Below are 26,967 nucleotides of genomic sequence, written 5' to 3'. Positions count from 1 at the left end.
TGTTGTTTGTTTTTTTTGTTTGTTTGTTTTTGTTTTTCGAGACAGGGTTTCTCTGTGTAGCTTTGTGTCTTTCCTGGAACTCACTCTGTAGACCAGGCTGGCCTCGAACTCACAGAGATCCGCCTGCCTCTGCCTCCCGAGTGCTGGGATTAAAGGCGAATCCCCATCCTCTGCAAAGAGCAACAAGCGCTCTTAATCGCTGATTCACCTTCCAGCCCCACTGATTTGGTTTTTGGAGACAGGGTATCCTTATGTAGCCAAAGCTGTCGTTTTGGCGTCCTAAATGCTCTGGCTACAGTCGTGGACCATCATGCCTGGAAAAACGTGATTTTAAAATAGTAATCTCTTTTACAGCCCAACTGCAATTTAGTTGCGAACTGCTACTTCCCTATTTCACAGATGTCGACCCTGACACTCGAGAGTGGTTTGCATGTGCAACGGAAACAGTAGAGTGCCGCATCAGAAGGAAAGATGGATAAAGGACGTGTGAGCGCTCAAGGCTTCTGATCGATGAGCGCCGGGATCCTCAGCCTTGATCGCGCACGCGCGCCAGATGGCCTACTTCCGCTGCGCGCGCCGCCGGCGTGGAGCGGTCGCCATAGCGACGGCCCGTGGCAACGGAGAAGTGTGCGGGTCAGGCCGCCGAGCCTCTCCGGGACCCTCTCCTCTGCGGCCATGGCGGGAGGCCCTGCGGACGTCCGCAAACTCTTTCTTTTCACGACCACCCAGAATTACTTCGGGCTGAGGCCGGAGCTCTGGGACCAGGCCCCGCTGAGCAGCTGCCCGGAGGTCAACAGCTTCTTGGACGACGGCAACCAGATGCTGCTCCGGGTGCAGCGGTCCGACGCGGGCCTGGCGTTTTCCAACACGGTAGGGCGGCGTCCTGGATGCCCAGGCCCGGCCTCCCCTCCCTCACGCCCCAGGTCCTAACGCCAGGCCTGAAGGCATCCTCAGCCTCGCCCTGGAGCCCTGGGGTCCAAGCTGCCCGTGCCTAGGTGGTGGAGTGCCCACCGGATAGTAGGAGTTTCCCTGTCCACACTTGTGAGTAGGAACGAAAAGCACCTTGACTGTTTGTTTTTAGACAGTCTGGCCTTTTCAGGCTGGCCCTCAACTCTGAGCCTTAAGCGATTTAACTGAATAACCCTGTTTACTTATGACATCTTTACTCTTTCCTTCCTTTGAACTGCAGTTTGGCCAATATAGTGTGAACACAGCTAATTGATTGTTTTGAATATGTTGTCTTTAATTTTTCCACCAGGCATAAGTCTAGTGATACAACATGGTAGTGCAACATTTCTTTCAAACACTAAGTTTTATGAAGAAGACATAAGATCATTTGTTTATCACTGTAGATTGATTTCGATGACACAAAGGACAAAGTGCTGGTGTTTTTCAAGCTCCGTCCCGAAGTAATTACAGGTGACAATCTACATAACAACATTCTTGTCTCGTCTATGGTGGAGTCGCCTGTCAATTCTCTTTACCAAGCGGTACGGCAGGTGTTTGCACCCATGTTGCTAAAGGTGAGTGAGGTGCTTGTGGATTATTTTTAGGTGAGTAGTTTGGTCAGCATGGAAACAGACATGCATATTATTTGATTCACTGTTTAATGTGTTTTAGTTTATTTATTGAAATTTTTTATGGTGTTGGGGTTGTGTCAGACTTCTGTTACTTTAGGCTTTGTTGAGGAAAACTGAGTGAAGCTATGAAATGCAGCTCACATCATCTCTTACATAGCCGCAGTAGATGATTTTATAAAACTTTACCTGAGGAAGAGGAAGCTGAGGCAGGCTCTCGGTGCAGCAGAGCTTGTGGCATTAGTGCTTGGGCAGTGTGTTTCTGAGGCTGACTGGCGATGCTGTGAGCCGTGTTTGCTCTTCTCGGCTTTTCTTTAGGACCAGGAATGGAGCAGGAACTTTGATCCTAAACTTCAGAATCTTTTGAGTGAGCTAGAAGCTGGATTGGGTGTGGTTCTGCGAAGATCGGATACTAACGTACCCAAGCTGAAGCTCAAGGAAGATGACACAAGAGGTGCGTAGCAACACACGGTGCTTTGCTTCCAGAGCTCATCGGAGTTCTAGTACTGGTATTATTATTTTTGTATATATGTCTTGCTTAGAGAAAGCATGTGAGAGCAATTACTTGTGTCTTGAGTGTGTGTGTGAGTGCGTAGCACACTTGCAGAGGTCAAAGGACAGTTTGTGGCAGTCGGAGCTCTCCTTCAGCTTTTGCAGTCCTGGGATCAAACTCAGGCTGTCAAGATTAGTGGCAAGCACCTTTAACCACTGTGCTGTCTTTCTGGTCTTCAAAATAACTGTGTGTGCTGGCTAGTTTATGCTCATTTGGTACAAGCATTAGTCATGTGAGAGGAGGAGACCTCAATGGAGAAAATGCCTCCGTAAGATCAGGCTGAAGGTAAGCCTGTAGGGCATTTTAATTAGTGACTGATGGGGGAGCGCCCAGCCCTTTGCAGGTGGTGCCACACTGGAGTGCTAATCCTGGGGGAGGGTTTGAACAAACCGTGGGGAGCAAGCCAGTAAGCAGCACCCCTCCATGGCCTCTGCATCAGCTCCTGCCTCTAGGTTCCTATCTTGTTTCAGTTCCTGTCCTGACTTCCTTTAATGGTGAACAGTACCATGGACGAGTAAGCCAAAGAAACCCTTTGGTTCCCAAGGTGATTTGGTCATGGTGTTTCATTGCAAAAAGAGTAACCCTAACTAGGGCCCCATCTGTGACAAACTCAAAGTATAAAGTGATCATTTCGTGGGCCAGGTGGTGGTGGTGGTGGCACATGCCTTCAGTCCCAGCACTTGGGAGGCAGAGGCAGGCAGATCTCTGAGTTTGAGGCCAGCCTGGTCTACAGAGCGAGTTCCAGGACAGCCAGGGCTATACATAGAAACCTGTGTCGAAAGGCCAAAAAAAAAAAAAAAACAAAAAAAAACAAAAAAAACACCAAAAAACTAAAAACCAAAAAAACAAAGCCAAAACCAAAACCAAACCAAACCAAAAACCCCCAACCCCCCCCCCCAAATGATCGTTTCATTAATACAATTAGCAAATAACTGTATTGCTTCCCAAATTTCTTTTGGTGTTTTTGGGTCTTCTGTGAATATAAACTTTTAAAAAGTGAATAGAATATATGGGCTTGGAGAAGAAAAATTTTAAAACACTGGATAGTTTATAGAAGTTGAAAATAGATGGTTATGTACAGTGGTTGTATTCTATGACATGTGCCTTGAATGCAGCTTACTTGACCATACTTTCTCGGTAAAGAACATCAAAGCTGTCTGGTACTTGCATTTTTGGCATGGTGATTTAAGATCAATTTAAAGCTTAAAAATAGAAACACTGTGGCACCAAGCAGAACTCAGAAAGGGCATTGTTTACAATATAAAAAAGGAACCTGGTGGGTAAATCGTAGCTTCGACTTCACCAAGAGCATGTGTATCTGACACCACAGGTAGTTTACTGTCTTAATATAGAATGTGGGAGTGACGTGGAAGGGCTGACTGTACCTTGTGAAGGCAGCAGACCATCAACTTTTATGGTATAATGTATTTTATCTGAAACTACTTACAATTTTACTGGGGTATAAATTCATACTTATGAACAAAATAAAATGTATAACATACAGATAATTTTTAAAAATATTGGAAGCACAAATTGTATTTTGCTCAAATAATCAAATAGATGCTTTTTAAAACTTACTTCCAGAGAATAGTACACTTACTTTCAGCATATGATTAAACACACAGTAATTATCTAGTTCATTGGGATATTTGAAAGAGAATTTAAAAATAAAACTATTTTGCTTATACTTTCAAATTAAGTTGAAAACACTCATTGATTAAGTAAGAATTTACTGTTGATAGGGGTTGAAAGGTCATTTTCTGTCCATCTTCTGGACTAAACCTAAATCAACAGATGAGCCAAGCAGTGTTACACCTTTTCTCTTTCCAATAGTAGCTGACTTTTTTTCTTCACTTTTTTAGGTATTCTCACACCAAGTGATGAGTTCCAGTTTTGGATAGAACAAGCTCATCGTGGAAATAAACAGATTAGTAAAGAAAGAGCCAGTTATTTTAAGGAATTATTTGAAACAATTGCAAGGGTATGTGAGTCACACATAGTTTGTATATTAGACTTCTTGTAAATGAACTTTAAGATTCAATTTTCAGTGTCTTTTTCTCTTTTAAAATCTACTAGACAGTTGTAAGCAAGATACATAGTTTATAGGCCCCAGAATTTACTTATGCTATATGTTTAAAATATGTAAAACAGAAATGAAAACATTAAATTCTAATCTCTAGGAAATAATTTTCCTCAAAAACAAATTCAGTTTTCTGCAGGTACTGGGAGAGAAACACACTCAGGAACCTGCAGGAGCCTGCGATGCCGCAGTGGCGGAAGTGCCTGCTCTGCACTTCCGTGAGGCCCCGGGTTCAGATCCACACGCGTGTCTGTAATCCCAGTGCTAGGATTGGAGACAGACAGGAGGACTGTGGTTAGTTGCTAGCTAGCTGACATGGTCTAAGTGGAGAGCTCTGGGTTCTTTGAGACCCAGTATCAAAGAAAAAAGGTGGAGAGGGATAGAGGAGTGTACACAAAGATGACGTTTGGTCTCCACATGTGCATCCACAAACAAGTGCTCACTTACACACACACACACACACACATGCACACACAAGATGTGCGTTTATCACACACACACAAAATCAGTAAACTAACATTTGTTTATGTAGAGGTAATACATTCTTTTGATGGAATGTATAAACTAGTATTTCAAAGTAATTTAAAAGATGAAGTCCTATTATTTTATACCTTTTGATTTTCCCTTGCTGTATAGTCTTAGGGACTTAGTAAGTGATTATTTTAAGTATGATTGCAGTAATAGTGTTTTTTAAAATTTTTTCTACTATTATTTCATCAATAATATTGTATTTATTTTTTAAAATATTACTTCAGAATTTAGTATTGTGGTATGTGTTTGCATGATGTGTGTATGTGTGTGGGCAAGTGTGCCTTGGCACATGTGTAGAGGTCAGACGAGGACAACTTCGTGGAGTCAGTTCTTTCTTTTCACCTTTATGTGGGTCCCAGGGGTCACACTCAGGTCACTAGCCTTGTGTGGCAGGTGCCTTTACCACTGAACCCCCTGGCCAGTTTCAATAGTGCCATTTTAATGGTGTATTTGAAGTGTGTTAAAGCTTGTTTTGATGACAATGATGAAATGTAGAATAATGAATTTGTGCTGCTCTTGTTACTCACCACATTACACAGCACGGCACACGAGATAAAGAGCATGGGAGTTACAGTGGGCCGTGTGTCTGTCCTGTGGGAGTTACAGTGGGCCGTGTGTCTGTCCTGTGGGAGTTACAGTGGGCTGTGTGTCTGTCCTGTGGGAGTTACAGTGGGCTGTGTGTGTGTCCCGTGGGAGTTACAGTGGGTCGTGTGTCTGTCCCGTGGGAGTTACAGTGGGCCGTGGGTCTGTCCCGTGGGAGTTACAGTGGGCCGTGTGTCTGTCCCGTGGGAGTTACAGTGGGCCGTGTGTGTGTGTGTGTGTGTGTCCCGTGGGAGTTACAGTGGGCCGTGGGTCTGTCCCGTGGGAGTTACAGTGGGCCGTGTGTATGTCCCGTGGGAGTTACAGTGGGTCGTGTGTCTGTCCCGTGGGAGTTACAGTGGGCCGTGGGTCTGTCCCGTGGGAGTTACAGTGGGCCGTGTGTCTGTCCCGTGGGAGTTACAGTGGGCCGTGTGTCTGTCCCGTGGGAGTTACAGTGGGCCGTGTGTCTGTCCTGCTGCAGCCGCCTCTGCTGGTAATACAGAGAAACCCAATGTAAAGAAAACTCGGCGAAGGGTGTAAATAAGTGAATAGTCTTTTTACTGTCATTTTCCAGCCTTTTATGAAATTTATGTTTATGGAGAATATTTGCATAAAGAAGTCAGAATAGGGGAGGGGACATTAGATTTCCAGCACTTGAGCAGTCTGGAAACATTCCCAATGTGTTACTTAATGCACAGATAAATATGTGTTTTAATGTGAATGCATTTTGATTTTCAGGAATTTTATAACTTGGACAGTCTGTCTTTGCTAGAAGTTGTTGACTTGGTGGAGACGACTCGGGATGTTGTAGATGATGTGTGGAGACAAACAGAACACGATCATTACCCTGAGTCACGCATGCTGCATCTCCTAGATATTATAGGTATAGAAATAAGCTTTGGGAAATTTGCAAACTCACCTCTCTCTCTCTCTCTCTCTCTCTCTCTCTCTCTCTCTCTCTCTCTCTCTCTCTCTCTTTCCCTTCCCCTCCCTCTCTCCCTCCCTCCCCCCTCCCTCTCTTTCCTTCTTTCCTTCCTTCCTTTTCCTTAGTTCTTACTTAGAATGCTCATTAATGTAATACTTACTATTTAAAGTAAGTTTTAATAAGTCATATAGATTTATCTACAATACATTTTTGTTTATAGTTGATTTAGTTTATGTATGTGAAATATTTTGATCATTAATACAACTAAATTTATATTTTTATTGTTTATGTATGTTAATTAATTAAAAATTTTACTTAAATATTTATTTGTGTGTATAGTACCTACAGAGACCAGAAGAGGGTTTTTGATTCCTTGGACCTGGTGTTGGAAGCATTTGTGAATCACCTGAATTGGGTGTCGGGATCTGAACTTACGTCCTCTGATAGAGCAGTGCCTTAGTGAGGGTTTCTATGCTGTGAAGAGACACCATGACCATAGCAACTGTTATAAGGGAAAACATTTAATTGGGGCTGGCTTACAGTTTCGGGGTTTAGTCCATTATCATCATGGTGGGATATGGCGGTGTGCAGGCAGACATTGTTAGGAGAAGGAGCTGAGAGTAAGTACATCTTGATCCACAACAGAATGTTGAGCAACAAGAAGTGAGCTGAGACACTGGGCATGGCTAGAGCATATATGAGACCTCCTCCATTTCCTCTACCAGGGCCATACCTACTCCAACAAAGCCACACCTCCCAACAGTGCCACTCCCTATGAGCTTATGGGGGTCAGTTACATTCGAATGACCACAAGCAGTAAGCAGTCTTAACTGCCAAGACCTTTCTCCAGTCTGCCTCATATGTTCATTTTACCATAATTTCATATGAACTAAAAAATGATTTGAAAACAAACTGGTTTATATTTCAGTAGTACATATTTGACTCAGAAAAAAGTCGCCTTCCGTTATCCCTTAGAGCGTGAGATGCTGATAGAGGTGGGTGCTGCAGCACCTTTGTCATGGCCAACTCAGCAGCAGCTGCTGTAGCCAGCCCAGAGCGGTGGATTCTAATAGGTGCGATATGTTGACTGATCAAGATTGTAAGCTAATGTCAGTGTGCACATATGCATTTATAAAGACAGTTACTTTATAAATAATGGCAGTCTAAGACTGGGTAGGCAGTATTTTGTAGATTCTTAGTTGCTAATGCCTTTGTTAATTTTTTCTTAAGTATATATTTTATAATTCCATATAAAACATTTTCATACAATCTTGCTTTATGTCTTATTAGGTGGTTCATTTGGAAGGTTTGTTCAAAAAAAACTGGGAAGTTTGAAACTATGGGAAGATCCTTATTATCTTGTGAAAGAAAACCTGAAAGCTGGCATTTCAATTTGTGAACAGTGGGTGATAGTCTGCAGTCACCTCACAGGACAGGTGTGGCAGCGTTATGTACCTCATCCATGGAAAAGTGAAAAGTATTTTCCTGAAACTCTTGATAGGCTGGGCAAGCGCCTAGAGGAGGTACCAGTTTGATTGTCTGTCTTGTTGTCCTTAAGTGGAAGTGGGTTTTCACTAGTCTGTGAGTGCATTTTACAGTTGATAAACATGTGTGAAAGAAAGGATTGATGGTTTTGGTGAACAGAGGGATGAATGTCATAATAAGTTTTGACATGCTTTGGTGTAGGTTGAGGTACATAGTGGCCACTAAGTCCTAGCTTCCTCTTTTCCTTAGGTACATGAGTGTGTGGTCAGCATGTTAGTGTGAGCGAGTGGTCAACATGTTAGCTATGAAATTCTGTTTGTTCTTTGTTGTAAAAAATATGACGCACTTTTCCCTGTGTGAGAGTACTCAAGCTTTTTCTTTGCTACTGACATTGCTTCAAACTTTGGCTCTCTTTGTAAGATGTACTCAGTGGAAATATTCGAAACAGTTTCTCATTTACTTCAGCTATGAGCTTTCATAAAAAATTGCATATTTGGCTTCAAAGGAAAGGCAAAATGAAATTGCAGAAATAATTCTGCCTTCTTAGGACAAACACAATTTAAAATATACAGACATGAAGCCGGGCGGTGGTGGCACACGCCTTTAATCCCAGCACTCAGGAGTCAGAGGCAGGCAGATCTCTGAGTTCGAGGCCAGCCTGGTCTACAGAGTAAGTTCCAGGAAAGGCGCAAAGCTACACACAGAAACCCTGTCTCGAAAAACTAAAAACATGAAAAAGTGAACTACTTTCAGTTTTATTCATTTTACAAGAGCCATTGTAAGGAAATTTATAAACACTTTAGGTAGGTTTTAGATCTACGTACACAATTAATTTCATTTAATACATTTTATGTTTTAATATCTTACATTTTAGGTCTTGGCTATTCGAACAATTCATGAGAAACTCTTGTATTTTTTACCGGCCAGTGAGGAGAGAATCATTTGCTTGTCTCGAGTCTTTGAGCCTTTTACTGGTGTGAACCCCGTGCAGTACAATCCGTATACTGAGGTGGAGTCTAGCTATGTTTAGATCTTCAATTTCCTTTTGTGTTCTTGAGTTTTAAAGGTTGCTTTTTAAAATTTTACAGTCTAACAGTATAATTAATTTGTTTAGCCATTATGGAAAGCTGCAGTGTCTCAGTATGAAAAAATCATTGCACCCGCTGAACAGAGAATAGCAGGGAAATTAAAGAATTATATTTCAGAAATTCAAGATAGTCCACAGCAGGTAAGATATTGAAATGTTTTACTCTATACATTTTCCCTTAAGCTGTCACAGTGAGAGTGTGGTTGAATTGAGATGAACGTGCACTTTTCTGTCTTCTGTGAGCTTCTTCAAGCATTTCTGAAGTACAAGGAACTGGTGAAGCGTCCGACGATAAGCAAAGAGCTGATGTTAGAGAGAGAGACGCTGCTGGCCAGGCTCGGGGACTCAGCTAAAGGTAGTGTTCCCGAGAAATGCTTCTATCGGTGGGTTTTTCCTTGATGCTTGTTGTTCAGGGTAAAAGCTTTAGTCATTTTATGACAAAGATTGGTTTATTCATGATATAAATGACAGATTTGTTTTATTTTATTTTATTTTTTAAAACTTATTTAAATTATTTTAAGTGCATGTCTTACCTGCACATATGTTGGTGCACTATGTGCATTCTTGGTTACCATGGAGGCCAGAAGAGGGTGTCAGATCCCCTAGGGTTGTGACAGTTGTGAGCTGTGGGTGCTGGAAATGGATGACTTGTAACTGCCGTGCCATCTCTCCAGCCCCTATATTTGTTTTTAAATTAGCAGGTTGTCTTTCTGTACCTTATTTAGTGCGTTGTCTTAGTTTCTTTCCTTTTGCTGTGATAAAATGGTCTGACGGAAGCAGTCAGGGAGTGGAGGATTTATTTTAGCTGACAGTTGAAGCTATCCTCCATCAAGTCAGGGAGTGGAGGATTTATTTTAGCTGACAGTTGAAGCTATCCTCCATCACAGTGGGGGAGTCAGGGAGGCAGGCAGGCGCTTGACGCAGCTGGTACTGTTCCACCCATGGTCAGAAGCGAACAGTAATGCTCACAGTGCTCGTGCCTCGCTGGCTTTGTCCGTCCTGTGAAGTCAGTGTCCCCTCCCATTAGGGTGTTTCTTCCCACCTCAGCTAACATGCAGTAATCTCCCTAGAGCCTGCATTCCAGGTGATTCTGTGCTGTGTCAAGTTGACGGCACTAGTCATCAATAGACACTAAGGTTCTTGTGGTACAGTGAGGACCAACATCCACAACATTTCCAATGAGGCTTGAAATGTACTGCTTCTGTGTAATTGATTTGATTTAATGATACAGATTTCCGATTGGACTTTGAGAATCGGTGCCGAGGGATTCCTGGTGATGCATCTGGGCCACTTTCTGGCAAAAATCTCTCAGAAGTTGTCAATAATATTGTTTGGGTTCGTCAGTTGGAATTGAAGGTACTTGTTTTAATATAGAAGGACAGTGAACATTCAAAATGTCCTAAGTTAAGGCATGTGATGGGGACTCTAAAGCTACTGTGAAAATACTGGGCTCCCCCTGCATTCAATTATTTTGCTCCTTGTTGTGACCAAATCCTGGGAACAGTTAAAGGGAAGAGGGATTTCCCGTGGCTTACAGTGAATTTCATGGTGGGGAGGTCTGGTTGCTGCCGCTCCATGTGTGGTGACTGGAGCTTATGACATGGCATCTTGGCAGGTCAGGAAGCAGAGAGCTGGTGCAGAGCCTTACTGAGCTGTGGTCTTTATCTCTACCCCATGGCTATACATGTCAGGGAAGCTCGATGTCTAAGGGATACTTGTTTCCCAAAACAGTGCCATCAACTGGGGACCATGTGCTCAAATGCCTAATCCAGCAGGATGCAGTTTACCTTGATGCCTTAACAACATGTAATTTTCATGGAAATGTATAGGACTCTGAGAACAAATGTGTGGTGATTCTGACGAGGTTCATTTTTTATATAGAGGTGATTGTCAAGTTGGGTCACTAGTGTCTTTGAAAGTATCTGTGAGGACTACTGTATTCTTGACACTAGATGTAAAAGACATCCTGTCGGTTTTAAAGTCTATATGCAAGTATTTTTATGTCACTAAATCACTTTAGTTTAGAAGTTAAAGGAGAGGTGAAAAGTCATTTGCATAATTGTCCATGACGGTGTTATTAAAACTGACCTAAGACTCTTGGACCTACTATCAATATGTATAGTTTTGTATCTGACCTGTATAATAAACATTAATTGATTGATAATAATTAATTGAATGTGGTCTGTGTTTAAGGGCAAAAGGTCAAGGAATATTAAGAAAACCTGCTTCTTACTCAAATTTGTACCTTTGAACTATATTCTGAAATATTTTATGTCGTTTTTTCCATCAGTCCTTTTTTTGAGTGTACCAGAATGGGCAGTTAAGGGGGAAGAGACTTTTTCTGTCTTAGCTGACATTCAAATCTGCCTATTTTTTTGAGCTATTAACAAGGTATTTAGCTAACAACTGGTATTATTGTGAGCATGTTTAGGAGTAATGCAGATGCTTCCTGGTGTTTCTGAAAAGGAGTGAGCACAGCTCTAGTGTGGCTTGCCTTTCCTTCATTTTACCTTCCTATTATGCTTTGTTTGGCCTGTCCTCTTTGGTCTTATTATTCTGAGTTTGTATAATTCAGAAGTCAGTAAGAGAGTGATACGCTTATTCCTTATGGAAAAGCTTTTTATCCCTGTTTACAAATGATAGGAAAGTAATTTTTGAGTCTCAGTTCAGAGAAAGGCCTCCTTATTTGATGGTAAAATTCTGTTAGCATTAATGGATCTTTGGCATTTACTTTTTAAGGTAGATGATACCATCAAGATTGCAGAAGCGCTTTTGTCTGACCTGTCAGGATTTCGGTCTTTCCATCGGAGTGCTGAAGATCTCTTGGACCAGTTTAAGTTGTACGAACAAGAACAGTTTGATGACTGGTCCAGGGAAGTTCAGTCAGGGTTGTCTGATTCCAGGTCAGGTTTGTGGTAAGTGCCATTCCCCTGAACTGTCAACAGAAGCCCATGTGTTAGTAATCCATGTGGCAAGGTGGAAGGAGCCCGTGTCCTCTCTACAGACTTGCTTCTTCTTTATGAGTCATTGCATTTAAAACATTTTTACTTTTTTATCTTAGAGATTTTTTAAAAATTATTTTTGTGTATGTATGTGTGAATGTCACATGTGTGCTCCAGTGCCCTAAGAGGCCAGAAAGGGCATGAGATTGTGAGAACTGGAAGAGACTGTGGGCCCCTGACTTAGATGTTGGAAATGAACTTGGGTCCTCTAGGAGAGTAGGACCACCTCACTGGCCCTGAGTACACTTTAAGTCACTGATGATTCAACTGTAGTTGACTGCTTGCCTCTCTCTCTATTCGTGCGTCTATTCCCTGGAACTGCAGATAAATTTTTGAGAATTAGACATTCTTTCTCTCATGATGCTTTATTATCGAGTATTCATGCATTTTTTCTACTTTTTTACGTTACCATTGTATGCATAAACACTTTAAATTGCAAATTATATTATTTTTAAACCCTTTAAGAAAGAAGTATTTTCTCATGACATCTCAAATAGTAAGCCTTTGGTAAGTATTTACTGAATTTTATTCAATATTTTACTAGTTACCATTATGGCAATTTCATAGGCCATGACTAGAAACATTTCTTTGTACCTACAGTTAGTTTTCCCTAGTATATTATTATCTATATTTTTAGATACTTACCACATCTCCTACTATACTACCAGGACTCAAACTCATGGCCTTGAGCATGCGTTTTACATCTGAGCTATACCTTTAGCCTTTCTATTTTTCTTCAACAGATAGAGTTTCCTTATGTTATCTAGGGTTAGTCTTAAATTCATGGTCCTGCCTCAGCCTCTTGATAACTAAGAGTATATGTTATTTTGTCTTTTTTTTTTCCAGAGCTGAGACCTTGCGCTTGCTAGGCAAGCACTGTACCACTGAGCTAAATCCCCAACCCCCTAAGAGTATATGTATGTGTGTGCCACCATCATCTTTTTTTTTTTTTTTTTTTTAAGAAACTGTTCATAGCATGAAGTTTTCTGCCCTTCCCCTCCTTCCCAGTACAAGGATGGTCAATCCAAAAGTGATGTTCACTTGAATAAATAATGCAGTTCCCTGACTACAATTCTGGCTCAGGAGGAAGAATAGAGGAACCAGGGGTTCTATGGTACAGTGACTATAATTTTGTGCCATTTAGCGTTTTCCTTTCTACTTAGAGCTGAGAGTATGAGAGATGTTCCGGGTTTATCCTCCAGAACAGATGGCTATAGTTAGCCAGGTTTATAACCTGGTTCACTTTGTCGGGGCAGTTCCTGTTGTGATCTCTGTAAGGCAGTGGGTCAGATCTGAGGTCTGCTGCAGGTGAGCCTGCTGAGCCTTCTCCAACCTTGACTTTCTGTCTCAGCAAGGTCTTCCTCCTCCCTTTATTTTGGTATAAAACCTTTTCTAGTCTCTAGAATAATCAAGGTGCTGCTGAACACATCTTTTGGAATCCTAGTGTATACAAACTTTTGAAGAAGGCAAAAGGCCCCCACTTTAGTTTTGACACGTTTCTGAGTACACACAGGAGTGCTGGATCTTCTTTTAAGCCACCAAACTTCTGTCAGTTTGTTGGAGGGTCAGGTAAGGAAATTGGATGCATTTGTCCTCTGCTTCCTGATTACTTTCTAAGAAGACTTGTGAGTTTCCTTAAGTTTGAAAATGATTTGAAAGAGTGAACACAATGTAGACCATAGTAAATCACAGTAACTTCTGCCTAATGATGATGAGTGTTTCCATAGTCCATGCTGATTTGAGTACCCTAAGGTAATTTTATTATTAAAATCTTAACCGAAGAAAGGACAAATTGAAAGAGTAGAGGATTCAAACATTTGAGTGTCTCTGCTCTTAGCTGTTTGGTTTTTGTCATTGACCCTTTACTAAAGCATGAAGGCGCAAGCAGACTAAAACCATCCTGGGCACCTTTAGAAAATGGGGCAGAGCCTTTCCTTTATGTCAGCCTTGACTCTTGGCTCACAGTGTGAAGGTGGATTTTTCTGGTCTACAAAGTGCTCATGTAACACTCATGTAGTGACATATTTTGAATGCTGCAGTTTGTTTTCAAAGTCTGGATTGTGAGACAACACGGGAAGAACTTTACTTTTTAACATCGTCACAGCTCTCTTTAAAAGATAGTTGCACAGCAGTGTTGACTTCAGTCTTCAGGGAGAAGTTCTTGAGGGAGTCAGCACACTGCCTCCACACCTTCACCTGAGGGCACTGTCACTGGACCCCACATCGATACAGAATGCAAAACCAGCCTTACCTGGATGTTTGAAAATGCTACTCCACAAAGTTAAATAAGTCTTAAAAGTTGTCTACAGGCTCTGCATGTTTTTTTAAACCAAATAACTCTAATTTTGATTGCATAAGGGATGATTGATAACAAACCAATATATCATTTTCTTTTGACGAATAAGCAGGAAAAACAGAATTGTAAAGCCTGATTAGAAAGATTTTTTTTTGTCCTTTTTAAGAAACTATTAGATTTGCAGAAAAGTTGAAGTATTTTTTAAAATCAGTTTCATCAGACAAAAGAACAATGAAGCTTCAAAGATTCCTATTTCTCTTTTTTTCTCTCTTTCTTTTGTAGCATTGAGGCTAACAGCCGCATTATGGAGTTGGATCCTAATGATGGGTCATTAAAAGTGCATTATTCTGACCGTTTGGTTATTCTTCTGCGGGAAGTTCGTCAGCTGTCTGCCCTGGGCTTTGTCATTCCTGCCAAAATACAGCAGGTTGCAAACGTTGCCCAGAAGTTCTGCAAGCAAGCCATCATTCTTAAGCAAGTATGAATGACACTTTTGATGATGTTCTTGTTCTTGGTTCATTATGCTAAATGAGACTGTTGAGGCCTTTGTTTTCTGCTTTTAATTTTTTATGCTCCTGTAATAGCTTATTATCTTGTGAATGCAGGCTTTGCTAATGACTTAAGTTAAAATCTGCTGTTAACCTATCCAGGAATTTTTAAACTTAAGACAATATTGCCATTAATTTTCATTCAAAAACCTTTTGGAAAAATGACATATTATTCCTTCTTTCTCTCCCATTCTAACTTCTCCACTCTTTTTTTTCCTTCCTTTTTCTTATTACTTGGAAAGGTCTTAAAGGAACTTCTGTCTTTTAGATATTCATAGAGGATTCCCAGGCTACTTGGTCTTGGTTTACTTTTTTGTACCATGCTGTTTTTTCCCCGTTTAAAACAAACACTTATACCTGGTTGTCCATCCCAGGTCACCTTACAGCTTTGGCCTTCTCTGCCTACACGCTCTGAAGTGTTGTGCACTGTAGCAAATACTTGAGAGAATCAACTTAGAAGAGAAAGTGTGTTTGGGTCACAGATGTGCAAGTTTCAGCCCTTGATCAGTTGCTCTCTTGCTTTTGGGCAAATATCAAGGCAGCACATGCAGGAGCATGGGGCTTAAAGCCACTTACCCTTTTAAGAGCATAGATTTCCATTGCTCTAAAGACCTTCTACTAAGTCCCACCCCTTTTTAATAAATTAATTACTTGAGACAAGGTCTCACTATATAGCCCTGGCTGGCCTAGGACTAGCTATGTAGACCAGGCTGACTTTGGATTAGCCTGCCTCTGCTTCTCAAGTGTTAGGGTTAAAGGTGTGTGCCACCACTTCTAGGCCCAGTTCTTTTGAAAAAATATTTTTTTTATTCTTTTGACAGTTTCATAATGTATCTCTCTTGATCTTTCTGACTCCAATTGCCCCCCTCCCCCGCCCCTAGACTCCCCAACACAATCCCCTTTTCATCTGATTTCCTTCTTAACTCACTGAGTTCTGTGAGTGCTGCCCACATGGGCATGGGTGTGGGGCCTCCACTTAGTATGGGTGAGTCACTGGAGGCCAAAGCCCTCAAAAATGACTCTCATTTCCGCAGCAGCCCCTAGCTACTGGTAGCTTCCCAGCTAGGGTGAGGTCCTGTGAGTTCTGTGTTGGAATGTTGTCTTGATCTTGTACAGAAACCACGGCTGCTGTGAGTCCATACTTGAAGGCCATGCCGTGTCCAGAAGGCAGCACTTGACAGTACTCCCCCACCTCCTATGTTATCTCCACCTTGCCGTGCTGTCCACCAGGTCCCTTTAGCCTTGGGCAAAGGGTTGATAAAGACCTTTCAGTGAAGGTTGAACACTCAGTAGTCACTTTCACAGTCTTTTGACTAATTATGACTTTTCACATTAACTACTGCCCACTGAGAAAAGAAGCTTCTCTGACCAAGGTTGAGAGCTGCACTGTTTTATGGTTATCAAAATAAATATTTAGAGTGCAATTGGCAACATGAGCATTTAGTACGGCCTCAACTGTAGGTTTTTTTTTCTCACCACTGGAGCCTTCCCGGCCATTTGATTGGGTTTACAGTACCAGACATGAATTCCCTCCTGTGGAGCAGGCCTTGGTCCAATCAGAGAGCAGTTTGCTACCCCGGTACCAGTTGTGCCAGCATTGCACCAGTGGGTACATTTTACCTGATGGTCAGTGTTGTTATAGGAAGGGTCCAGTGGTCAGTAAGGCAGTTTCTTAGTTACAGTTCTATTGCTGTGATGAGATACCATGACCAAGGCAACTCTTTCAAAAGAAACAATTTAATTGGGGGTTTGCTTATAGTTTCAGAGGGTTAGTCCATGATCATCATGGCAGGAAGCATGGCACTGGAGTAGTAGCTGAGAGCTTTGTATTCTGATCCACAGGCAGCAGGCAGAGAAAGAGATGGGGCCTGATGGGGGCTTTTTGAAACTTCAAAGCCCACCCCCAGTGACACACTCCTCCAACAAAGCTACACCTAATCTAACAAGGCCATACCTCCTAATCCTTCCAAATAGTTCATTAGCTGGAGACTAAGCATTCAAACATATAAGACTTTCAGGGGGGCATTCTCATTCAAACCACCAAAGACCATTAATGTCTTTTCCCCCATTCAGCCTGTATATAACCTACAGAACTGTGAATGCTAGCCATTAGGGAGGAAGATTCTTGGCTATTTCCAGATTGATTTCTCTTTGTACTGCGTTCAAAATGTGTGGTGTTCATAGCAGTAGGGTCTTATGCTCTAGTTAAGGTTGACAACCAACCATGTTGATAATAGCCTGTCTTGTCTTGGAAGCCTTTGGGGCTTCCCTGATCAATAACATGTGGGTAGGTGTACCATACTTGGTACTGAGGTTTCCATATACTAACCATTTCTGCATTGTCAAGCAGTGCAGGGTACCATTGTTCCAATTCCTTTTTTAAAAATCATTTTTAATAGCTTATAAATTAGGGGTTTTTATAAGGATTTTTTATACATCCTTGGTTTTGGTTATTCCATTCCCCACTTCTTTCTTTCCTATTCCTCCACCCCATATCCCTGGGTAAACCTTTAACCCCCAATGTTCTCCCCTCTACTACTGTCCCCTTCCCCCAATAAACCTCCTACCTCCAGTTCAGTCTCTTTCTGGTTTCTTGACCTCTGCATACTCCCAAGTTCAACACACAGATCTAAAAATTTGAAGCTAGGATCAACATATGAGAGTGAGCATGTGGTGTTTGTTTTTCTGGACCTAAATTATCTCACTAGTGTGATATTTTCCAGGTCCATCTATTTTCCTGCAAATTTTATTTTTTTTTATAGTTGTGTATATGGACTACAGTTTCCCTATCCATTCATCAATTGATGGTCACCTAGGCTGATTCCATTTCTAGCTATTGGGAATAAAATTGCAGTGAACACAGATGTGTCGCTGTACTAAGGTGTGGAGTCCTTTGAGTATGCACAGAAGTGCTACATCTGGGTCATATATATGGTAGTTCTATTTCAGCTTTTTGAGGAACTTGGATGCTATAACCTGCCTCCTTGAAGAACAAGCATGAGAGGTGTTCAGGAGAGAATTGTGTGCTAAGGTTGGTAAAGATGTGTGCTGAGATGAGCCTTCTGTGTAGGCATATGCTAGTTTTGCTGTCCCTCAGGAAACTGCAAGTTATACATGCTGCATGATGAGTATTTAAGATATAGATGGTATTGAATTACAGTGTTCAGGATCTTCTCATCCATTGTGGCTATATCAACATCTGCCCTGAAGATCAAGGAGGAACAACTACTTCAATGAATCCTCCATTTTCCCAGTGTAATGGGGAACACATGTGTAATGGCTTTTCCCTTGTCACATAGCCAGTAACTTAAGAAGCTAGGATTTGAAGCAGGGAGACTAGTTAGTTTGCAGACTGTTTCCCTGGTCTTGCCAAGAGATCAGTGCATGAAGTAGATGAGAGGACAGACGTAGGGAAATGTGGTTGGACTGAAGGTATATTTTGAAAGTAGAGGTTTTTGCTAATGAAGGATTTGAGAGAAAGTATCATGTCAAGTTTTGGTCTGAACGATGTATAGATAGTTGTGTTATGTCTGAGAGGTGCAGGAGATGGAAAGTCAGTCCTTCAGCACCAAGCCTTTCTTTAGCACTGGAGTCCTTTCTTCCTGATGTGGTAAACTTGATTCCAGAGACTAAAATGTGTTGTCTGTTTAACCAGGTTAGGACATGACTTGATACATTGTAGGAACTCAACGTATATGTATTGATTGGGCATAATGATTCATAAATAAATTCTGATCTGGAGATGAAAAACTATTTCTGTGTAGTATGGTTGAGAAAAATTATTACTATTTTCAACAAAAATAAAGGAAATGTGCTAGAAACAAGATTTATTATTTTTTGCTGCTAATTGGACTTGTATTTTGTAGGTGGCACATTTTTACAATTCCATTGATCAACAAATGATTCAGAGTCAGAGGCCAATGATGTTGCAGTCTGCCTTAGCATTTGAACAGATAATTAAGGTAAGTGAGATCACCATGCTTTATGATATAGTTGAGTGGGTTCTTTCTCTGTTTTCAGTCCACCAACAGCCACTGTGCAAGCTTGATCATTCTGTCTCCAATGATTTCCTTCATTCTTAGTGAGTAATGCTCCACTGTAGATTTAAGTAATTATAATGCTTTACATACTTTGGTATTTGTTTTGAAGAGCTACATTAATATATATCATCTACAGCTTACATACTATTGTATTCTTTTCCACTAAGTTTGAGATCCTGGTATACAGAGGGTTTTTTTTTTTTTTTTTTTTAAACTATTTTCAGATTTTATAACTAAGAGTTGTTTACTTTTTTCTTTATTTAAATGTCCATACATAGGAAATTGAAAAAACTCACAATAGGTTTTAAACTACATGGTACTCTGTGGCAGCAAACATTTTGAAATTTATACTTTTTTTAAAGATTTATTTATTTATTATATGTACAGTGTTCTGCCTGCATGTAAGCCTGCATGTCAAAAGAGGGCACCAGATCTCTTTTATAGTCATCATGTGGTTGCTGGGAATTGAACTCAGGACCTCAGGACCTCTGAGCCATCTCTCCAGTCTGAAATTTATACTGTTAATCTTCATAGAGATCAGTGTTAAAAATTGGGCTTATAACATAAAATGAAACCTTTTTGGAAAAAAAATATATCTGAAAAAAAATAAACTATTGTTTATTGTATTGTAGAATTCAAAGGCAGGAAGTGGAGGCAAGTCACAGATTACTTGGGACAACCCTAAAGAATTAGAAGGCTATATCCAGAAACTCCAGAATGCTGCTGAGCGACTTGCCACTGAAAATAGGAAGTTGAGAAAGTGGCACACTACATTTTGTGAAAAGGTATTTTATTTATAGACTTTAATCATACGATGCCTAGAATGAATAAAAATAATAGTATAGAACTGCATTTTTTTTTCTTTTGAAGTAATTTGAGATCTAAAGCTACAGAACTACAGTTTGTTTCCCTTCACTTGACTGCTGCTGCTAAAACTCACCTAGCCAGAGTACAGATGTCAGTACCAGGAGACCAGCCTTTGCGGCTTGCACCTTTCCCCACAAATTCTATGTCCTGGCTAAGGACAGAACCCTGCTTTCCTCTTTGCATCTAGTAGTTGAGTGTGTGTGGTTCTCTCCTCATGATCTTGCTGCTTCCCATGTAGTGTTGGCTGTAACAGTACCGAAGTGATGGTTTGCCCTTCTCAGTGCATCAGTCAGGTACTGACGGGTTACACAGGGTGAGTGGTACCTCGTCACTCGATTAAGATGGCTGAGTCACTGGAAAGTTACTGTCTTCCCAACAGGTGGTCCTTCTTATGAATATTGATCTGCTTCGGCAGCAACAGCGTTGGAAAGACGGGCTGCAGGAACTGAGAACTGGCTTAGCAAGTGTGGCAGCGCAGGTGCGTGAGTTGTGCGTCCTTCGCGGTACCATCTTTTGGGAGTCTGGATGCTTGACTCAGTGACAAGAGCATCATGTAAAGTTATAAACATCTGTGGTACCCCTAACAGATACAGACTTCTCTGACTGACTCACATGTAAATGCCATAAATCCCAGTGAATTCGTGTGACCTGTGTCAAGGGGAGCTTCTGTGTTTCACACGATGCTATGACCATTCTCCTGACTTGGTGCTTACGTATATGCTGTTTGCTGTTCTTTCAAGACCATAACATCTGCAGAGTACAAGTTAGGTTCAAACCAAAGTCTGTGTGAAGGAACTGTCAGGATTCTTTCTTATTTCAGGGCACATTTTCATGTAACTAAGCTCTGAGTCAGCTGTTTTCTGTATTTTCTAGTTCTCAGAATTTGAAGAAAAAGCCCAAAATGTTAGAGTAGATGTCTTCATGCTTTATGAAAGCAAACAGAAGCCAACTATTTTGAGCAATTTAAGTTTCTTGTTTTTAAAATATTCAATGAATTATTTAGGGACTAGGAAATGAAGAGTGATACTTTGTTAAGAACTTTGAAAAAATACAAAAGAATCCACAAAATAGACCACTGTGAAACCAGCTTCAAATAAAAACATAATGTTGGCTTGAGTTTTTAATTTTAGTGAGTCTCTGTGTAATATTTATACTGTGAAATTTTCATGTTGAATATTTCATAATCCATCTTACTAAAAGTGGCAATTAGAGTTGCATATTTTAAGATATTTAAAATGAGTTTCAATCTGTTAAATGTGCTTTATGTAGCTTGAAAATCATAAGTTAAAAAAAATCATTGTGTGCCAGTTTTCAAATTGAAAAGGTGAATGCCGTTTCAGGGGTTCCAAGCCAGTGACATGCATGCCTGGAGGCAACACTGGAACCACCAGCTCTACAAGGCTCTGGAGCACCAGTATCAGATGGGCCTGGAAGCCCTGAACGAGAACCTGCCAGAGATAAGCATAGACTTAACCTACAAGTGAGATGCTTAGAAATCCCAATGTTATTTTTGAGTTAAATCTTTGTAATAATTTATATCTTAAATAATATAATTTTAGAAGATTTAAAATGCCATCCCTACTGTCTTTTCAGACAGGGAAGGTTACAGTTTAGGCCTCCTTTTGAAGAAATCCGGGCTAAATATTACAGAGAAATGAAGAGGTTCATCGGCATTCCCAATCAGTTTAAGGGAGTGGGCGAGGCTGGAGATGAGTCAATATTTTCTGTTATGATTGATAGAAATGCAAGTGGATTTCTGACTATTTACAGCAAAGCAGAAGATCTGTTTAGAAGGCTGTCAGCTGTTTTACATCAACATAAGGTACAGAGCATGTAAACTTCTCCCCTTGTCATAAATGTTACTGATTTAGTAAGTGTACAAATAATGTTTTCTCTGTGTGAAATGAACTTAAAGTGTGTAAACCAGGGAGGCAGTTTTATAGACTCTCAACCTAGGTTTATGCTGCGAAGGGAAAGAAGTGATGGCCAGTTTTGTCTTGATGAAGTTTGGGAAACTAGCTCTGTTTTCTTTTAAGTCAACTTGCAGTGTGATGTAACATTTGCATCAATTTTAATTTTGAAGACATATTTTGAGAGAGGGTGTTCAAATGCTAATTTAATTCCAGGGATTTAAAGGTGTACATTCTGAGAAATCTGCTACTAGGCAGTTTTGTTTTTGTGGGAATATAGAGTGTGCTTGCACAAGCCTAGGAGGTATTCATCTGGGCTGTATAGTTTAGACACCACAATGTATGCCCCCTGTTCCTGTTTAAAATGTCACTCTGATGTGATGTTTATTGTGACTATTTCTGAGTAAGTGTGATACTACCCAACTCCAAATACAAACTCTCATCTCAGTACTTATTTGTGCTGGACAAGAGTCATAGGTCAGGCTGGGCGTGGTGGCACACGCCTTTAATCCAAGCACTCAGGAGGCAGAGGCAGAGGCAGGTGGATCTGTGTGAGTTCGAGGCCAGCCTGGTCTGAAAGTGAGTTCCAGGACAGGCTCCAAAGCTACACAGAGAAACCTGGTCTCGAAAAACCAAAAACCAAAAAAAAAAAAAAAAAAAAAAAGTCATAGGTCAGAAACCTGATCAGTTCCTCAGCTGCTCTTGCACTGTGGATGTCTGCATTTTAGATTTCTAGATTGGTAGTAGGCTGAATACCTGTAGATGTAAGTTGTACTTCATAGGAGTGAGTGTACCCTTGAATTATGTATGTATGTGTATATATTATGTGTGTGTATATATATATGTATATATATGTATATATATATAAATCTTAGAAGAGATTCTAAAATGGTTTATTTTCCTCACTTTGTTGCTCTTAATCAGTGAGTCCTACTCTTTCAGTATCAGCGTATGGGTTCCCTCCCTCTCATTAATACAGCTCTCCTTCTTTAAGTAGGAATGGGTTGTGATTGGACAAGTTGACATGGAAGCTCTGGTTGAAAAGCACCTTTTTACTGTGCATGATTGGGAGAAAAATTTTAAAGCACTGAAAATAAAAGGGAAAGAAGTTGAACGGCTCCCCAGGTAGGAGAAGTCGGTGTGTGCGTGCAGCAGGCCAGAGTGCCTCTGCCTAGAGGGACCTTCATCCTTCTGTAGGCCAGTGTGGGGAGGGCTGGAGAGAGGGCTGCGGTCTAGGGACTGTTTGCTGAGCCCTGGTTGGGTAGAACGGATTAGAGCAGAGGCTGCGTTCAGCAGTAGGATGAGGAGCGAACATTTAACACAGTCAAGCTGAGAGCCTTCCAGAGAATGTAAAGCTAATGGAATCTGACTCCACACTTTGACTGTGCCGTTCTCTTCAGAAGGGCCTGGGAGGCATGGCACATGGGGACACATCTCGGCACTGTCGTAATGTGAACACAAGTATCTGAGGGGAATTTCCTAACCCAGCTTTGTGAGGACGTATGCCCTCTACCTGAAACTTCAACTGCTGAAGCTGTTTTTGACAGTGAAGTCCACGAGACTGAGCGTGTCACTTATGAAAGACAGCATCCATCACCCTTATTAACTTCGTTTTTCTTTTAGAACTTCACATAAATATGGGCAAGAAGAAGAGATACCTGAGAACAAAGTGCTTACTCTGGTAGTGAACCAAGTGTGTTTTGATGAGGAAGTCATGTCTGCTGAGGGGCTTAGCGAGTGGGTTTTGTAGTTAGGTGGCTGAGCAGTTGCATGACTTTGGTTCATTAAAAGTATGAACCTCAATTTCTTCCACTTTCAAAATATTTGCAAAGGAAGTAATACTTTTAAGGATTATGTGGAGTAATTTACATATATATTACTGATATAGATTATGTTTTCAAAAGTGGTTAATAGTTTTTACGTATTGTTAATACTGAATGGAATATATTCTGTGTTAGACATTGAACTAAGTATAGGGATTCAGAGGTCTTGGCCCCCTGTCCCAATTTGGGACAAAGTCAGGGATAGTTTTGTTAGGATATTAGCAAGCCTGAGATGTAAAAATAGTTACCTATCACATCTGTCTACCTGCTTACCTACCTGTTTATTTTTATGGTACAGAGGACTGAACCCAGCACCTTGTATATGCTAGGCAATTGCTCTACACCTGAACCGCACGCAGTACAGCCATTTTTATTTTTTAAACAGGTTCTCATTAAACCGTACAGCCTGGAGTTAACTGTCCTCCTTCCTTACGCCCTTGAGTACCTGGGACTATAAGCATGTGCCACCAGTACCATGAGTTAATATAGTGAGCTTGTTTCTAAGTTTTCACAGTTAATACTTTGATAATGCATTGGCATTTCCTGTGGACTGGCTTTAGCTATTGAGGGAATTTAAAGCTAGCCTGGCTATGTGAGACTAAGAAGAAAAAATTCTTTTTATTTTTTAATTTTTTTTATTTTTTGAGATTTTATATATTATATATTTATAATTTGATTTAATTTTACATATCAGCCACGGATTCCCCTGTCCTCCCTCCTCCCCCCCCCCCCAGGTAACCCCCCATTCCTATCTCCTCCAGGGCAAGGACTCCCCTGGGGATTCAGCTCAGCCTGGTAGATTCAGTCCAGGCAGGTCCAGTCCCCTCCTCCCAGGCTGAGCAAAGTGTCTCTGCATAGGCCACAGGTTCCAAACAGCCAGCTCATGCACTAAGGACAGGTCCTGGTCCCACTGCCTGGGTACCTCCCAAACAGTTCAAGCTAATCAACTGTCTCACTTATCCAGAGGGCTTGATCCAGTTGGGGGCTCCTCAGCTATTGGTTCATAGTTCATGTGTTTACACTAGTTTGGCTATTTGTCCCTGTGTTTTTTCCAATCTTGGTCTCAACAATTCTCGCTCATACAATCCCTCCTCTCTCTCATTGATTGGATTCCTGGAGCTCCACCTGGGGCCTGGCCGTGGATCTCTGCATCCAGTTCCCTCAGTCACTGGATGAGAGTTCCAGCACGACAGTTAGGGTGTTTGGCCATCCTATCACCAGAGTAGGTCAGCTCGGGCTTTCTCTCGACCATTGCCAGTAGTCTATAGTAGAGGTATCTTTGTGGATTTTTGGGGATAATTATGTCATCCCCCTCCTAACTTTCCCATATACCCCTTGTTGCTCTCTTTGAAATTCATAGTCTCTTTTTTTCTTTAATTGTTGTTGTGGTGTGTGTGTATTTCTAGGCATGTAAGTACAGCTCAGTCTGTCTAACGTGACTTGTGTTTTCAGTGCTGACCATGTGGTATTAGTCAACAAGTGGAGTGTTCCTCTTTGGGGAAGACTCCGTCTCCTGCTCTGTGTTCCTTGGTTACTTGTGGTTCTTTGTGTAGGGCTGAAGCCTCCTGTGCTTTCTGTGTCTCCTTTGGCATGTCTGTTGCTATTGTCCTTGTTCAGCTCATATTAGGCAGCCATTGTGAGACTTTATGGGTGTAGCTTCTGACATTACTGGGAGACAGAGACTCAGAAAAACTCCCTGGTCCTCTGGCTCTTAGCGTCTCTCAACCCTCTTTTCCTCAGTGGTCCCTGAGCTTTAGGTGTGGGAATTATGTTGTAGATGCGTCCACTGGGACTGGGTTCTACAACTCTGCATTTTGGTTTTCTGTAGTGGTCTCCTTCCATTGCAAAGAGAAGGTTCCTTGACAAGATGTGAGGACGACATTTACCTGTAGGCGTAAGGACAAATGTTTAGAATGTAGTCAGGATTATGCTGGTTTAGTAAGGTGGCAGTGTTAGATCTCTTCCAAGATCTGTGTTAGGAGAAATTCTAAAGCTAGGACATGGTGACACGCCTCTAATCCCAGCACTGAGGTAGAGGTGGGAAGTTCAAGGTCAGCATCACATGAGGATGCCTTGTCTCAAATCAAAACAAACAAGTAAACCAAAAGATTCACATTCTAAAGATAGAATTCATGAGACAAAATATATCTCTCTTAAAATTATAGCTAAAGTGTTCCTCATAAAATTTGATTTTTTTTTTTTTTTATATTGAGATAGCATAGCCCAGGCTGGCTTTGAACTCTCTTTGTAGTAAGGATGACCACACACTTGTGGTCTTCTTTCCTTCACTTTCCAAATGCTGGTGTAGAAGTGTCACTGTGCCTGGTGTATTTTGAATGCTTTATACTGTCACCAACATTCCTGAAAGTTCTCTTTGCCTACAAAGTGAAGACTAAAATTAACTGTTTTTTCCATTTTTGTCATTTTTATAGGTAATTTTATAAAACAGCATTGTTGGCTTTATTGTTTAGTGAATTAATAACCTATATTCATTGTATATTCTGTCCATATATTTTTTACCCTTATTTACATGTCAACTGCAAAATAATTAATTTACTTTATAAATATGAAATAAATATATGGTGAAACAATTTGAACCTGGGAATATTTAAATATATTCTATTGCTGGTGCTTCCTTCATAATTTTTAAAAATGGACATATTTCATGATTAAAAATTAGTACTTTAAGCCAGGTATGGTGATATATGCATATAATCGAAGTACTCAGGATGCTGAGGCAGGAGGATTTCAACTTTGAGGCCAGATTGGGAGGCCTTGTCAAACAAACAAACAAACAAACAAACAAACAAACAGAAAATCAGTCAATCAAGCAGGTAAACAAAGGAAATCATTGTTAAATGGACTTATTCACTGAAAACCTAGGCTGTGTATAGAAGGAATTATTTTGGATTAAATCTATTATGTATGCTCTTAAAGATTATGGTCACACTTGGATGGATTTGCTGAAACAGTTCTAACTCATGATAACCTGAGAACCTGTGTTCATTGGCTCCTCAGTGCTGTCAAGGTGGACTGTCTCAACATCAACTGCAGCCCTGTGAAGACTGTGATTGATGACCTCATCCAGAAGTTATTTGATCTGCTTGTCCTTTCTCTGAAGAAGTCCATCCAGAGTAAAGCCCTGTGTCTCCCTTTTGTGTGTTTAGAGCCATAGTTTCTGTAATTACAAAGTCTGACTCTCAAATTACAGGTTACAATTGAACTAGGATATCTTCTTAAATGAAATTTACTCAAAATGATAATTTTAAGAAAGTAGGAAAATTCTCATCTTTTAAACATATAAAAATTTTAGACAGTTTTGTTATTGGAAGTCTAGATAGTATTAATTTGTTGTCTGTAATGGAGAAGGATAGTAATTCTGACATAATTATTTATTCTTATTTCTCCAAATGGTAAGTTGAAGCATTTTAGCATTATTTAGAAGACTGGAAATATTTCTGATTGTTAGTAAAGATAACTAGGAAGAAATACATTTTAGGTTTTTTTTCCTCAAAAATTTCATAAATTTCTATTTAGATGTGTAGTGTGCTTTACCCGTATGTATACCACATGTGCCTGTTGCCCATGGAGATCAGAAGAGCATGCTGTTCCCTTGTAACTGGAGTTAGGGATAGTTGTGAGCCTCCCTGTGGGTGCTGGGAGC

The 26,967-nt window shown here is 40.8% G+C and overlaps 1 protein-coding gene across 1 annotated transcript in view; it reads left to right on the top strand.

Annotated features, from left to right (window-relative positions):
- The first annotated feature begins 611 nt into the window (after window positions 1-611).
- Dync2h1 (dynein cytoplasmic 2 heavy chain 1) overlaps window positions 612-26,967 on the top strand; it is a 228,876-nt gene continuing 202,520 nt past the window's right edge. The window contains exons 1-19 of the mRNA XM_059267214.1: window positions 612-870; window positions 1,353-1,523; window positions 1,896-2,031; window positions 3,993-4,111; window positions 6,059-6,203; window positions 7,536-7,768; window positions 8,605-8,739; window positions 8,845-8,958; window positions 9,061-9,172; window positions 10,049-10,173; window positions 11,557-11,732; window positions 14,398-14,593; window positions 18,530-18,625; window positions 19,336-19,488; window positions 19,950-20,048; window positions 20,911-21,050; window positions 21,164-21,392; window positions 22,478-22,605; window positions 26,322-26,437. Coding sequence (XP_059123197.1) covers window positions 676-870; window positions 1,353-1,523; window positions 1,896-2,031; window positions 3,993-4,111; window positions 6,059-6,203; window positions 7,536-7,768; window positions 8,605-8,739; window positions 8,845-8,958; window positions 9,061-9,172; window positions 10,049-10,173; window positions 11,557-11,732; window positions 14,398-14,593; window positions 18,530-18,625; window positions 19,336-19,488; window positions 19,950-20,048; window positions 20,911-21,050; window positions 21,164-21,392; window positions 22,478-22,605; window positions 26,322-26,437 — 2,818 coding nt within the window. The 5' untranslated portion in view covers window positions 612-675. The remainder of the gene's footprint in view (window positions 871-1,352; window positions 1,524-1,895; window positions 2,032-3,992; window positions 4,112-6,058; window positions 6,204-7,535; window positions 7,769-8,604; window positions 8,740-8,844; window positions 8,959-9,060; window positions 9,173-10,048; window positions 10,174-11,556; window positions 11,733-14,397; window positions 14,594-18,529; window positions 18,626-19,335; window positions 19,489-19,949; window positions 20,049-20,910; window positions 21,051-21,163; window positions 21,393-22,477; window positions 22,606-26,321; window positions 26,438-26,967) is intronic.

This window comes from Peromyscus eremicus, chromosome 7, assembly GCF_949786415.1.
Source record: "Peromyscus eremicus chromosome 7, PerEre_H2_v1, whole genome shotgun sequence".
NCBI classification, from domain to species: Eukaryota; Metazoa; Chordata; class Mammalia; order Rodentia; family Cricetidae; genus Peromyscus; species Peromyscus eremicus.
Note: the sequence above shows the minus strand (reverse complement) of the source record. Positions and strands in the feature narration are given on the sequence as shown.